Source organism: Toxotes jaculatrix, chromosome 14, assembly GCF_017976425.1.
Source record: "Toxotes jaculatrix isolate fToxJac2 chromosome 14, fToxJac2.pri, whole genome shotgun sequence".
NCBI lineage: Eukaryota > Metazoa > Chordata > Actinopteri > Toxotidae > Toxotes > Toxotes jaculatrix.
In genome coordinates, this window is record NC_054407.1 from 12,183,063 (window position 1) to 12,198,276 (window position 15,214).

General features: G+C 41.5%; 2 protein-coding genes across 2 annotated transcripts; one reads left to right on the top strand and one right to left on the bottom strand.

Moving 5' to 3' along the window:
• Positions 1-112: 112 nt before the first annotated feature.
• alg3 (ALG3 alpha-1,3- mannosyltransferase) lies at positions 113-4,487 on the bottom strand. Its single transcript, XM_041054309.1, has 9 exons — positions 4,280-4,487; positions 3,340-3,439; positions 3,090-3,237; positions 2,774-2,934; positions 2,474-2,594; positions 2,154-2,359; positions 1,526-1,602; positions 1,249-1,393; positions 113-1,143 (listed from the first exon to the last, which is right to left on the bottom strand). The coding sequence occupies exons 1-9, from the start codon at positions 4,458-4,460 to the stop codon at positions 960-962; spliced, it is 1,323 nt and encodes a 440-aa protein (XP_040910243.1). The 5' UTR covers positions 4,461-4,487; the 3' UTR covers positions 113-959.
• Positions 4,488-4,547: 60 nt separating this feature from the next.
• Positions 4,548-8,270, top strand: mul1a (mitochondrial E3 ubiquitin protein ligase 1a). Its single transcript, XM_041054341.1, has 6 exons — positions 4,548-4,618; positions 5,807-5,946; positions 6,364-6,451; positions 6,572-6,692; positions 6,826-7,057; positions 7,167-8,270. The coding sequence occupies exons 2-6, from the start codon at positions 5,830-5,832 to the stop codon at positions 7,680-7,682; spliced, it is 1,074 nt and encodes a 357-aa protein (XP_040910275.1). The 5' UTR covers positions 4,548-4,618; positions 5,807-5,829; the 3' UTR covers positions 7,683-8,270.
• The last annotated feature ends 6,944 nt before the right edge of the window (positions 8,271-15,214 follow it).

Genomic DNA, 15,214 nt, shown 5'->3' on the forward strand with positions numbered 1-15,214 from the left:
CTTTCAATACTGATCTTATTGTTGGGAAAATAAAAAAAAACATGCTACCATTTAGCTTATTTGTTGTGATGTGTAACAAAGCCATGTGTTCAGAAAGAAGAAACACATAGAATCAAGGTCAAGTGGCACCTTTAATATAAAATGTTACACGTTTGCTGTTTTAGTCTGCTGCATATTGGGGACATTAAAACTACCTACGTGCTGTTGAGTGGAGGGAGCCACTCACAACAAAGGATGAATCAGTTATGTAACAAATAGCTTTGAATGTCTACAGTTCAGTTTTACACACCTAAGATTATATGTGTAGGATCCTAAGAGTTTTGGCCTTGTACTGGAGAATACTGAAATTACTGTGGAAACTGGAAATGCCACAAGCTTATGCCTGATATGAAATCAATTTAAAACTTTGCACCAAGTTAAAGATCTGTGGGATATTAATGACTATCTTTAATATGTTGCTTTCTTAATGCAAAGACTTTGGATAATATCAGAATGTCAAACAATAAATAATAATTAGGCCGGCTGAATCATGGGCAGACTGTAGTTTTAACATACAAAGAAGAAATGTAGCCTAACTAATAAATTCTTTCCACGTATGTAACATAACATTCACAATTTCCTTCTAGCACTGTGCTCCACTCTCCCTATTAAGTATTTGAAAATGAAACCTGAGAATCCATCATTTCTTCCTCTTTCCATCTCTTCAATTGCACGAGACGACTACATTCCATTTCATCATGCAGGTTATCTGTCTGCAGACTGCACCCACATGTTCGCTCCCTTCACTTTTAGCAGTGAGCTGAGATGAGAAGCATCAAACGGCTCCTTTTATTCGCGTATAAACAGTCTACCCCAGTGACCTCCCTCTATGCCGGTGTTACAAGGATTAAAAAGAGGAGGAGGATGGAGGCTGTTTGGCAGCTGACTTGACCGAATACGACATCCGATCAGGCTGTGGCTCACTGGCGTTTGTCCTTGACAGGTTTTGTATGTTGTTGTGTTTCTGCTGGGGCTGAAGTCAGGGGTGGAGCCAGCCACAGACAGAGGAGAATGATGAAGTGGCAGACGTGGAGGGCAGCGGAGCTGCTGTTAGTAGAGGGGTACGTGTTCCATGACAGCTCAATCAGGCCCAGGATCAGGACCCTGGACACAAGGATAAAGTAACATTAACATGTGACTGAGTGTTTAGTGATAAATTAAAAGTTGTGACATTACAGCGGAACCTGTAGTATTTAGCTCTCCTCCTACCTGAGCAGGTGGGCCAGCTTCTTGACTCCTCCACTCCAGAGCAGGTAAGGCAGCGTGTGGAAGTACCACACGTAGAACTGGTAGTGCAACGAACGACTGAAGCACATACCAATGAAGTTAGAGGTGAACAGAATCAGCACTATCTGTGCTTGTCTGTTAAGGTCTGACACAAAAGCCATTAAGTACCAGGAATTTCACTCATTTACGCTCTGACCAACATCATGTTTGAAATAACAGTCTAGAGATAGGAATATATTCAAGTGGAACAGAAGGATATGATCCACAGTGTTTTCCTGAGGAGGGATTTTCCTCTTGCCAGGCTCCTTGAGGAGCTGGAAGATGCTTTCTCCTGGCCTGATAAGACAGAAAAGTTGTTAATTCCACCTTTACAACTAAAATGCAAACAAAGTAGCACATGTTAACATTTAATTATAGTTTATTTGTTAAACCTGCTATTCATGACAAATATAATTGTACCTGGCATCACTAGAGGTGTAGATACATACAGCTACTCCATACATATTGACCTGTTCAAATAAAGGTTACATCCTCCAATGAGTTATAATCAGCTGAGATCTCTTTGTGTCTCTCCTTGATAGTATGTTGCATCGTTTGCAGTCATAATTACATGCTGTTTAGGAGTCAGTATGGTGGCAAGCAAAACACTTTTGTCAATAGATAACAGATAGAAAACTCAAGCTGATTATACATATACATACAACCCTCACATTTCCTCTAAATCTCTGGAAAGCCTGCATCAGTGTCCATGACCTCAAATACCGACTAAGCCAACGCCTGTGGTGTCGAGCAGCAAAAACTGGCACAATTTTAACCCCTGATTCATTCCAGCAAAACCCTAACTACAACGCCAGCAGTGAACTTGGCACAGCAAAAGTCTGTCTCACCTCTTCCACCGGCGGAAAGCAAAGAGCAGCAGGGTGAGCAGGTGGGCAGCCAGCAGGAGTAAGTGAAAGTAGCGATTCAAGAAGAGCCATTCTGGCAGGAAGCGCCAGTTGACCGTCCACTTGAACATGAACTGACGGCCAAGATCAAAAGCGCGGCTCACATAACCGACTGGATTCTCCAGGAGGAAAGGGAGGCCCAACAAAAGCTGTGATGCCAAGACAGATTAATTTAGAGATGACGTTGGAAGTGTTAAACATTAAAATATATTTAGATATGCTAGTAAAATGGTAGCTAACTTCTTGTTATAGAAAATATTTACCTGGATGCCTGCACACAGAGAAAGTTTCGGGATTGTCTTAAGTAGACCAAACTCAGACAGGAGGAGGAAAAGTACCCCAGGGGCAAAAAGAAGCACGTTCATTTTCACAGACACTGCTAAACTGTCAGAAAGAGAGAGAAAGATCGAGTTGTAATTTCATCTTGTAACGCATAAAGATATAAAGATAACGCATAACGTATAAAGATTTGAAAAGAAAAACATGACATCTGTATACATATTACTCTTGATTAACAGAGGGAGACATTACATTAGAAGCTGCATTAAGGAGTCCACACTTGCCTGTAGAGGCCACAGCCCAGGGTCCAGTATCCATCCATGAAGAGGTTGACAGCTGCAAACAGCAGCATCATGGCCACTGGATCGTTGAAGAGACGCAGTACAAAGATGGAATGGATCCGATAGGAGGCGCAACACACAAAGAAGAACACATAGGGAGGAACCTGCATAAATGAATGAGAAAGGAACAAATATTATAAAAATTACAGAGACAAAGAGAACAAGTCACTGGCTACATGAGCACTGATAACAAAACACTTCAACTTACTGGTGCACTGTGGCAAAAATTCATAATGTTGCACGATAACCACAGACTGACCTTCTTAGTGCGGTAGTATATCCTGAAGACGAGCAGCAGCGTGATGAGGTAGAAAACTGCAAAAATGTACTGGCCCAGACGGATGTTGACCCCGTGGCTGGTGATGTAATACAGAGCCATGAAGATGTACACAAAGCCGGCCGGGTACCTGCAACAACAAGGTGCTACTTTATCCCAGAGTCCTGCTTGCAAAATTACTTCTAACTACAGGATGGAGAGACCCACAGCACTGTAGACCTTTGAAACTTACACCAAGGGGCCTGTGTCTCCTTTAAGCTGGGTGTAGTCGTAGGTACCATTGATGACGCCCTCTACTTCATCCATGTAGGCTTTCCAGTCTATCTCAGTGTCTGCAGAGAAAGAAATCACTGGTCATGAATGAAAGGAAGGTTATCTAATTATTAAACAATCATAAAAAGAATTTTAATACTTTAGTCTGTAACATTTGTAAAACAATGGCAAAAGCCAACCACAATTTCTCTGGACCAAAGGTTGACATTTTTGTCAACCAAAAACCCAAAGTCCTCAAATTCTGATATGTTAAATTATTGTTAAACCACTAACTGTTGCAGCACATGAATGCACAAACATGAATGAATATTTGCTGGTTTTCTTTGTTTTACATCATTGTAAACTGAATAGCTTTAAGTTTTGGACACCTGGTACTACAAGCAAATCAAAAGCAAAAAATTAAAGACCTCACATAGCCTTTGGGAAATTCTGATGGTCAATTTTCACTATTTTCTGTCGCTGGAGAGGACAAACAACTAATTGATTAACCGAAAAGAAAAATTAACGGGTAATGAATCTGTTACTGATAATTATTGTTGCAACCCTACATCAAACAATGAAGTGGACTTATCAAAATAAACAATGACACAGATGACATGCTTATGCTTCCATTTATTGGTTATGTTATCAGTTAGCAGTTAAGCTTAATGTAGTGTCATTAAAAATCACACCTTAATCTGCATAAAGTTTTCGAACGAGTAGCTGCTGAAAGTGGTGAATACCATTTATCACTGGGACAGAGCAGACAACTGTATGTGGCCATGCAAGGACAGTAAATTCCCTTTGACAGGTGGCTCTGCAAGTTAGAGGGTTTGCTAACGCTAGCTATTTAGCGTTCAGACACCTTCAGAAAAATGACAACACGCTATAGCATGCTAACTAGCCGCGCAGCTACTTACATGCTACTTTTTGTATGACCCACACATTGATCCCGATCTCCAGGAACCACAGAACTGAAACGACCAGTAACGTGTATTCCGTCTTGAACAGGACCAAATGTTTGTCCTGCCACAGTGTGTTAAGCTTCCCCCAAAGTGGGGACGGGGAACCGGGAGACTTTCTCCGCACACCTCCTGCCATCTCGGCGGCGTACAGGCGACGTGGAGACAGGCCACAAATGGCATGCGCCGACTTCGTCACGTGACAAAACGTTTTGCTCACCCGCGTCACGTGACATGGACAACACAGTTCAACCTTTGAGGTTGAAGTGAAGTTGAGACATTTCTTTGCTCTGACAGGTAAAATTATCACTCTTGTTATTCTTGATTATTAAAACATATATACTTTTATACACGGATACTTGCTATAATTGTTACCCATATGGATAGCTTACGTTAGGTTTAGAAAAAAACGGTTACAGGTCACAGCAGGTGCTGCACTAGCAACGTTAGCTGGCTAGCAGCTAACGTTCACTCACAAATATTCCCAAAATTATTGACTTTATGCTGTGATTGCTGCCTTCCAGACAGTCAGATGCTAAAGTCATACAAGCTAGTTAAAGTTTGCAGTTTTACTAATGGTGTTAACTGTCACAGTGATCAAGAGTAGCAAGTGTTTTTGTGACATCCGATTGTTTTTTAGAAAAATAATAATCTGCGTTCTTTGAAAAGAAATCAGAGGTTTGCTAAACTACCGGATTTTATTGTATGACCAGAATCCTCCAAGACTCTTTTAACTATCTGAATGTAGAAATACTTTTTGGCAATCCCTGTAAATCCACAGTCATAATTTTGAAAGTATACAAATTCATAAATGTAAGTGGTAAACAAGTTCCATCATATGCAAGTGTAAAAACTGGTAATGTATCACTTTATCTCTAATTTCATTTGTAACATCCTTCAATATGCAATATGTAGTAGATCCAATGAAAATTAATCAGCAATGTTGTTGTTGACAATCAAACTGAATCATTTAAGTCAATTTTAAAGCAAAAGTGCCAAATGTTCCCTGGTTCTAGCTTCTCAGATAAGAGAATTTGCAAGTTTTCTTGGTTTTACATTGTTGTATGTTGAATATTGACAAACATTACTGTATGAGTTTTGACCAGACATTTAATAACATAATTTTGTGCTCTGGAATATTGTGATGGGGATTTTCACAGCTTTTGGTTGACAACAGACAAAGGTGATGTGAGATACAAGCCATATGACAGCGAGACGGCATATTTCTCACATGATAACCTATACATGTTATTTTACTGACTTAAAATTGGGTTGATGATGGCTGATTGAAAGCGTGATAAACTGATGTCTGTGCAGCAACATGCAAGATTGTTTGTAATGCAGAGTTTATGACACTGAATCAATATATTGCAAGAGGCTGTATCTCAATATACTCTGTTATTTGTTCTGCACTTACCTCAGATCATTGAATACTTAACTGTGACAGTTGTTTTATTGTCATTCTTTGTGCTGGTCTGCTCCTAGGGCAGTGAGAGGAGACCCAGGCAATGGATGGATTTCCTGTGAGGATTACAGAGGCGGTGTGTTTTGGGGCCAGCCTTGCCCTCTCAGGCATCTGCTACTATCTGTACAGGAAGAGCCGGACGACAGTAGATAAGCTTGATGTTAGTTGTGGATCATGTGTAATTTGTAATAATTTTACATAACTTTATGTTTTGCAAATTTATACTTTTCAGTTTTTCTAAAGCATAGGTGGTAATGGGATTAGTTGTAAAACCATGTAAGGAACATTCAGCTTTCACGTACTGCTCAAAATCCTCTTTAAAGTAAGTAGATCAACACTCCACTAATGTCTCTGAACAGTGCTTACAGAAGAGGCCGATCTTGTCAGCCAGTTGTTTCCAACTTACTTGTGACTGGAACAGTGTCTTCGTGCAGCTGCATGTCACAAAGTGCATAGAGTATTTTTTATTTTTATTTTTAGGAAGACTGAAGAAATATGGTATGCAAAAATTCAAATCGAAAAAAAAAAGCAGAATTTTGTGTGACAGAAAACTGAATTGTGTGTCTTGTGTTGTCAGGAAGCCCCACGTTTCACCATAGATGGGAAACTCAAAGACATTTTGAAAGTAACTCCGGGAGCGTGTCTACAGTATGCTGTCATCGAAGGTAATTGGGGTCTCATGATTGCCAAAACAGACAAGATTTGATCCATATTTGTCCACTGAGAGATGCGTATACCTTCTTCAACTCTTATTCTCTACTATATGTCTTTGCTTGTATATGTAGGTGCTGTGCAACCAATAGGAGAGCCTCTGACGAGTCACTTCCAAAAAGAAACTGTCGGAGTGTTGCAGAAATTCATGTTGAGAGAACACAGGCTGGTGTGGAATGGCCTTTCAAGCACTTGGTGCGCATTATATCAACACAGTGCAGTATTAAGATGCCGTAATGACCCTCATGATTAAAAATGTTGTAAATGCTCACAGCTTTCCAATTCCTAGACTAAAAATACCCATTGTTCTTCCCTCTACCTGTTGCAGGACAGACAGTGAGCGAGTCTTGCACCAAAGAGTGAATGCAGTGCCCTTTGTGATAATGGGATCTGATGAGACTGCAGTCAGAGTCCTGTGTCCTCTACAGGCATCTGGAATGCACATGGAGATTACCCATGAGAAGTTTCACCAGGTCAATTACGGCTTGGGTGACATCGTGGGACAATACCTCAGCGGGGAGAAGCTCAAAGGGCAACTGGAGATCGAGGAAATGCTCAAAGTCAGTGGTTAGACAAGATACTAACACTGTTAACTTCTACAGCTCAGTAATAAATTCATATTCAGTTGAGAAGGCATAAATAATTTTTTTTGCTCACCTCTTTTTCCAGGTGGGTACAACCCTCACAGGTGTAGGTGAGTTGATACTGGACACAGATGGCACCCTGAATCTTCGACCACCTTCTAATAATGCACAGTACTTCCTGAGCATCATGGACTTTGACACCCTGCGACGAGATCAACAAACTGAAGCTGTTTGGTGGAAGGTGCTGACCATTGCCTCTGCTTTGGCCGGTGCCATGGTCCTCCTCTGGGTCGGGCGGCGTTACTACTACCACCTTAAAGTGCGGCGGGAGCGGGAGCAGGAGAGGAGGGAATTTGAGAGACTGCTGGCTGAAGCCCAAAGAGCTCCTGCGGCTGTAGCGGGCCCCGAGGCCCTTCAAGACATGGCAGAGGATCACGTAGAGAATCCTTGTGTGATTTGCCTCTGTCGGCCACGTAACTGTATTCTGTTGGACTGTGGGCATGTGTGCTGCTGCCACACCTGCTACCAGGCTCTTCCACACAGCCGATGCCCCATTTGTAGACAGAACATCAGCAGAGTGGTACCTCTCTACCGTGTATGAAGCAACTGTGTGACCATGTGACCTCACTGGAACTGAATCGTCATACAAACTGTATCAGCTTTACACCTCAAAAGGTATAAACTGCTGCACTTAGACCTATAAAAGGCAAAAGTAACTTAAAATCTAAATACTGTCAAGAACAAAGATTTGCTTTTAAGAACACTGTATGTATTGATAAAATGTGAATTACAAGGATGTTGTGCAAAGGCTTTGTTCACTACAGAGTTTCAGTGTGGTACTTTTATCTGAAATTGTTAAGAGATTCAGGAAAATGAAGTAATTGAGAAAAGGGTGCAAATTTATGCAATAGAAATATTTATTTTCATACATGTTTGTTATGTGCCTTATTCTGGTTATTTATATGACTGCTGCTGTCTCAGAGTGATTGAACTGTATATATCTGAATAACTTTAGTCTGGTCATGAGGAGCTAAGCTTTTGTTCCATCCAGTTTCAGTTACATATTTGAGTTACAAGCAGTTACTGAAACAAAAATACATCTAGTGCCAAGACAGTAAAGGTGTAATTAATACACTACAGATAGGCCAGAGTGTGAAAAATGTTGGTTTGTTCAGTAAAGCATCACTCTTTAAAACCATTTGTGTAGTGTATTTCACTCACTGTCAGTATGGATGTACTCTGACACATGTCGACTGACTTGAAGGGAACCTCCACCAACTGCACACATCAAAGTCTGTTTACAGGTCTCTGTGAGAATTACTACATACATCAAATAAGTTTTATTAAGTCATTGTGGCTCCAGAGGGAGTTAGATGAAATCTGATGAATGTCCTCAAGTGAAAAAAACACCTGGGCTGCTAATTTGTTCAGCCTATTTTTTTTTTTTTTTTGTTTGAGCAGTGGCAAGAAAAAATATGTGATCCCTTTGGAATGACCTGGTTTTAAACTTTCACGGTGCTGCTGGAAAAGTAAGCGAACCCTTGTATTTAATAACAAGTAGAACTGCTTTTGGCTGCAATAATCTCAGGCAAGAGCTTCCATTAGCTGCTGATCAGACCTGGACAACGTTCAGGAGGAAGTTTGGACTTTTCTACCTCGCAGATCTGCTTCAGCTCGGTCAGTCCATAACATCTATACTGGCTTCAGGTCTGGGCTCTGACTGGGCCCGTCCAAAAGGTGGATTTCATTCCATAGTGGAATTTCCGGTCATTATTTTACTGCATTACCATACTTCTAGTGAACTTCGCTGGAGGACAGAAACCCTGAAGTTATCCTGTCAGGAAGCAGTGTCTTCCTTTGTGGTGTTCTGCACCATGGACACTATGCTCCTGTCAACCACGCACCGTGTTTTGCGTACTGTAGTCTCACGAACAGAGAAGTTAATCAGCTCCCATGATCCCTTTAAGCCTTTACGTGTTAATCTCTTGAGTGTCTTTTTCACATCTGTGGTCATTCTGCGTCGGGCCTTTGGACTCAGCTGGCCCTTGCTGATGCCATTGGCTGAGGGGCTTGCAAACTTTTTCCAACACACACTGTGAATGAACTTTATAACTGTAAGATCTGACCATAGTATTATGCTCATTGTGTATGTACAGATCATCTTATATAGTTCAAGACTTAGTGTACTGCCTGCCTGTGTCTCTGAACGACAGCTGTTACATCATGTGGCTGCTACTTCTCTTAAATACAAGCAAAGCAGTGCATGATGTCTGAATAGATCCACGTGTTTCACAGGACTCTCAAGATATGAATTCATGATGGGTTTTTTTTTTCATTTGTTTTTTTTTCCATAGGCACAAATGCTTGTTGACAGCACCTGGTGTCTGAAAAGACTTGGGTGTAGTGAGTCATCAGGCGTACTATTTCTGTCATCTCTAACAAGCAGTGAGAAGATGTGGAGAACGGCGGATAGATGAAAAGCAGTAGCACAGAAAGGGAAAGCTAATAGGCGCCTATGCGTGTGTGTGGGTTTTTGTGGGGAGGGGGGCGCGGTGCAAGGTGAAGAGTGGGGCATCAGGACCTGAGTGGGGGTGAAAAAGGAGCAGGTGGGCGACACAGGATCCTATAAATCTTCCTCAGCGGTCACAAGGGCTCACTTTGACAAATTCTTCATGAGCTCTCTCAGCAGAACAGCAGCTGTGGCTCTCGGTGAGCAAACTATTCCTGTAGCACTCGCAGACCTCTGAGGGCAAGGGAAAAAAACACAAAGACATTTGGTCATTACAGTTTGAGTAATTCAAAGTGTAAAAAGAAATTACAGCAAAAGAATGAAAGGGATATTCCCAGATTGGCCCTTTAGAAAATGCATGCTATAAAAATTTGACTAAAATCTATAAACATAAATTTATAGATGTTATGTATGTACAGTTTATATGGTGATAAAAGCTTTGAAGACTAAAGTGATGATTTTCACCCTCACTGTGTTTATTGTCACCGTTACTTTGAGAGAATAGGCCCATTTCAGTCTATCTGAAGTATAATAAAGAATTCTTGCTTCTACCACTAGGTGTCCATCTTTCTTCACTTGAGACAGTGAAACGCCTACTGTACCAGCTGACTGTCAGGGAGGACACAGTGGAAGGTTGGATGCAATTAATGCACTCTGTGAGATCCTGTTTAATCCATTCTGATAGCTGACAGACAATTTAAATGATAGGATATGATTATTCTCTAATTGGCCGTGCGTCACGGGTGTAGACCTTGATTTGTAATGATGAGGGTACAGACAGTGGTGGTTCATCTAGGTGAAACCTTATTTATTGCTTTCAAATACCAAGATTTAATGGCAACAGTAGCTTAGCCAGCAATGATCATGACTTTTAATGTTATCAGTGAAGTTTCTAGGACAGGGATTCATTGTCAGTCTGATGCTCCACCCCACCACTTTGGTCCAGACTGAAATGTCTCAACTATTTGATAGATGACCATGAATGAGACTGAGTCTTGCTGAATTTGTGATCCCGTGACTTTTCCTCTAGCGCCATAATGAGGTGGACATTTTCTTGATTTTTCGTGAAACATCTCAACAGCTACACTACGGTTTGCCCTTGAACTTGGAACATACATTCACATTCCCCTCAGGATGAATTATGAACAACATTTGGGAACTTTCCTGACTTTTCAACTAGCGCCATTATCAAGTCAAAATTTAGATGTGTCCATCTTAACCACACAGCTGCAAAACTGATGACATCCTCATTTTTGTGTTTAGTGCTAATTAACATATCTAATATCTAATATCTGTATGCTAAAGTGCTAAACTAAGATGATGAATGTGATAAACACCTGAGCATGTTAGCATTGTCCTTGTGAGCATGTTAGAATGGAAATGGTAGCATGTACAGCCTAAAGCATTACTGTGCTTAAAGCATTACTGAGCTGCTAGCATGGCTGTTGGCTCTGGTCTTGAAAGGTATGTAGTTAGATGGAGCAACAGTATCATCGTTTAACAGATGAATAATTTTGGTGGCGCAAAATGTACAAATGCAGTATTATCAACCTACTTTGTTGTGCATGTATTTATTTGTTTAGTGTAAACTGCCATGGATTTCTTTTGTGTGTTGAAGTCTTGCATCCAAAAATTGCCACAGGCGAGCCAAACCACAGCAGATGGAGCCAAATGCTGTATTTAGCAAACGAGAGAGTGTAAAATGAAAATGGCATAACTCCAGTTCTGCAGAAATCCTGACACACCATGACCTTATGTGCTTGTGCTCCTCGTTGGGAGGAGTGGGGTGGGGTGGAGGGGTCTTTTTTAACTTTGGCTGTCAAGCATTAGCAGACACTCAAAGAGACAGCAGGGGGAAAGGTAGAGATGCGGTATCTCAGGAGAGAGAGCCATCACAGCGTGCCATAGTCCCTGATGCCAATTACCGCTGTCACCCATCTGCTTTGGGCATGCAGTGAAACGTGGGATAAGTGACCTACTTTCTAACAGTAGTGTGACTGCAGTGGTTCTCCTCTCATCAACAAACTGAGTGCTCCCTCCCTGAGGAGATGGAGACAGGGATGGTGTCATAGAGAAAAGCACAGTGGTCCAATATAAAGATTTTTTTTTTTTGTTTGGCTTTTTAGTTTGAGCAGATGATATTGATTCGGTTCTCATTCACACAGCCCAGTGTTCTGACTACAAAATTGCTGTTTTTCCAGTGGAGGAATGGAAAACCATCCAAACTGTAGCAGGCAGGAAGTGTAATATCCTACACTCGTTAGAAACAAAAATACAAATGGACACAGATAACTAAATGCCAAATAACCACCTCTGAGATTTCTGCTGCCATCCTGATACCGTAAGTGAAGGGGATTTTTATTGTGGTGCCCACAGCACTGAAAAATTAGATTTAAAAGAAATTTGGCAGTAAAATATCTCTCCAGAATCAGTGCCCATGCTACTGTGGATAATCCACAAAACACACTATTAACAGTTGTCATTGGGACTGTTTCCTCAGTTGGAAGTAATATCACTGAAAACTGTTGACAGTGAGGTCTGTGCATTATCAAAAGCAACAGGAACATGGTGTCTGCAGACTGATTTTGTTGTTGAATATTTGGAAATCACAGAGACCCAGATCTCAAAACTTGGCCAAAACACTCTTTAACCTACCTGTGTGGCTTCATACTGGTAGAGCAGTGGTTCCCAAACTGTGTGTCAGGACAACTACAAAGCCACAGGATAAATCCGGGGCTGGAAAAAAAGCATGGAAACAGAGTGACATATATACATCTTTTACGTTGTTATGCGAATGTGTTAGCATTAATTTACTCATGCAGCAGATATGGAGCAACATCACGACTCACTTGGAGTTGTGTTTCTGACCGTCCGATGAATGTAGGCCACAAAATGTTCCACTATGTTCACCGGGCAAGTCGCTAACTTTGCCTGTTGAGGTAGTACACGGTGGGTTTTCAGAGTTTTTTTTCACTGGAAATCCTGCCAGCTGCAGCCAAAACCGATGCTGAAAAGAGCAGAGACAGTGAACCAGAACAGTGAAGTCGTGGGCCAGAAAACAAAACACTGAGCTGACGTGTAGAGTCATTGATGTGTGGAGTCAGGTGATAATTGTCTGTGCCTTTGTTGCTACCAACAACACCTCTCACGTTACACATAGTTATGTGATCCATTGTTAATACAGAAATATTGATCAGTGTAGCTTTAAATAAAACAGACATAAAACTATAAAAACTGAAAATATCCAAATAAAAGTAAAGACATTTGGGCAAGACAATAAATTTAAGGTAACAAAAGAAAATGTGGCCCTGTTCACATTACATTATTATGTCACTGAATATTTTTTTTATATACAGTCAATGCTAATTATTATTGATGCATTAATATGTAAGCAGATTTTTAATGCTGTGGCTAATTGAGTTAAAGCTGCATTTAATTGCCTCATACACATTTGGGCTAGCTTAAATTGTAACTGTGCACTTATAGTTATAGCTATACTTAAGTAGAGTACTTGAACAAATGGACTCACTTTCCATCAATGACCACAGCACTAGAGATAAATCGCACATAAATCAACATTTTTTTAGGTGACACAACCCTTTAATATTTCTCAAGAAATCCTGATACTTGAACAGAATCTGGTGGCAAGTTTTACTTTTAAAATCAAACAGAGACTTCACCAACATGGCATTAAACAACATGAAACATTCACCTTTGATCACAGTTTCGGCCTCCTGTGGGAATTAGGTGTAGCTTCAGCGTGCTGCAGACTGCAGCTGTGAGCGTTTCTATCTCAGCTGTGTGCTCACTGATCCAAGGGGCCAGAGCTCTGCCAGTGTTCCCACAATCTTTTGGAGGATGTTTATGCAGGAAAACAAACAGCATTAATCTTCATGACGAGGAGAGAAGATACACACAGTACTTTCATTTGCTCCACGGCTGCAGATGGTGTGTGTCTCGCCCTTCTTTCTCCTTATCCTCTCAGTTACATTTTTAGTTTCCCTGAAATATATACCTGCCTTCTCTCTCACTTACACAAATCCTAAGAGCTGATTCACAGGGAATTGATCCTGGCTCTTAGCTCTAGGCTTGTTATCGGTGTTTTTCCTCAGCTAGTGTTCCTCAAGGAGGAACATGGTGTGTATACACACAATGTGTGTGTTAGTTCAGCAGAGCTTGGTGTGCCTGAGGGGAGAGATGGGGAGGGGGTGAGTGACTCAGCACGGTGATTCATTTGTAATTGGAGGCAGTGCTTCAAGAGCACACACACACACGCACACGCACACACACACACACACACACACACACACACACACACACACACACACACACGCACACACACATACTCTTCAGGATGGGTGCCCTTGTCAGAGATGATGGGACTGATTGAGTGAGCTGGATCATTAAGAACTGCTGCCTGCTAAAGAGGCAGAGAAGGAGGACGAGAATGAAGGGGAGAGAGGAGGAGAAATCACAGCATGGGGACGGAAAAAAAGATCAATCGAACCAAACAGGGATGGACCAAATGAGGAGTCTTTGTACTTAAGCATCCTGGGTTCAAAATTATGCATGAGGCAGTCCATTATTAGGGGAAGAGGTAAGACAGAGATGCGTCCAGTTGGTGTCACCACATCATCCATGCGTCTTCCCAAAATAGTGATCATGAAGCAGCACCTGGTACCGTATGGAGCAGCAGGTCAGATTTTTTTTTCTCCCCCACAGCCTCTAACTCTGTCGCCGACTGATGACATCATGTGAAATCCCTGGCCCTTGCTTGAACCCCGCTGCATGAATCAACGGCTCCGCTTGTTGACAGCTGGAGGCTGGCGTTTATTGGGCAGGAGGAGCTTTGTGAGTCATCCCTGGGGAATTACACTCAGATAGAGTGGCACATTTATGATCCCTGATGCATTACACAGCCTCATATGTTGAGTGTGGATCCAATGTTAGAGAAAAATCATAGTTGGATGAAAAATAATTAGTTGCAGTTGAGCTAAGTAGCAATGTCCTCATTTGTCTCTGTGACTGCCTTTTGCCACACATGGAAACAAACCTTTTAGGTTGAACCAGCCTTCAAAGATGTTAGCTGCATATTCTCTTAATAAACCGGTGGTTAAAAGAAATGCTCAGGGGCCTTCAGTAAAATGTTTTACAGGGGGGTTATGTGGGCCACGTTTCTGTGGGAAGCCAGCCAGCAGGCAGGAACTCACTCAGTTTCGACTCTGCAGCCGCCTCACGTCTTATCCCCGCAGGAAATCCAAGAGCCTGTCCAACAGCACTGATCTCAAGACTGTCAGCTGGTCCTTTTCAGCGGTCAGCTGGCTGCTAAAACAGAGGAACACTGCTTCAATGGAAAGGTTATTACATGTTTACAGACAGGTCAGCTGGCCCGAGTTGTCAGAAGAGGTTTGGTTCTAATAATAGGATTTCTGTCAGTTCATTGTTTTAGCTTTTTATGAGACACCATATGTTGCGGTGTTGTAACACAGGCATCAACAAAAAGAAGATGAATACGAAGATTCAGTCTTGCACTTTCACAAAGTTGGGGGACTCAGGAGAGACAGACTTTTACAAAAAAAAAAGGTCTGATCAAAATAAAAGAAGTAGAGGCTGAGGTATCATGT

Excerpts from the sequence above, each read along its gene's own strand:
- mul1a (XM_041054341.1), top strand. The coding sequence starts at position 5,830 with ATGGATGGATTTCCTGTGAGGATTACAGAGGCGGTGTGTTTTGGGGCC. Across the intron at positions 6,452-6,571 it reads ACAGTATGCTGTCATCGAAG|GTGCTGTGCAACCAATAGGA; the intron begins GTAATTGGGGTC and ends TTGTATATGTAG. Across the intron at positions 6,693-6,825 it reads AATGGCCTTTCAAGCACTTG|GACAGACAGTGAGCGAGTCT; the intron begins GTGCGCATTATA and ends TACCTGTTGCAG.
- alg3 (XM_041054309.1), bottom strand. The coding sequence starts at position 4,460 with ATGGCAGGAGGTGTGCGGAGAAAGTCTCCCGGTTCCCCGTCCCCACTT. Across the intron at positions 3,238-3,339 it reads GGAGACACAGGCCCCTTGGT|GTACCCGGCCGGCTTTGTGT; the intron begins GTAAGTTTCAAA and ends TTGTTGTTGCAG. Across the intron at positions 2,595-2,773 it reads CTGGGCTGTGGCCTCTACAG|TTTAGCAGTGTCTGTGAAAA; the intron begins GCAAGTGTGGAC and ends TCTTTCTGACAG.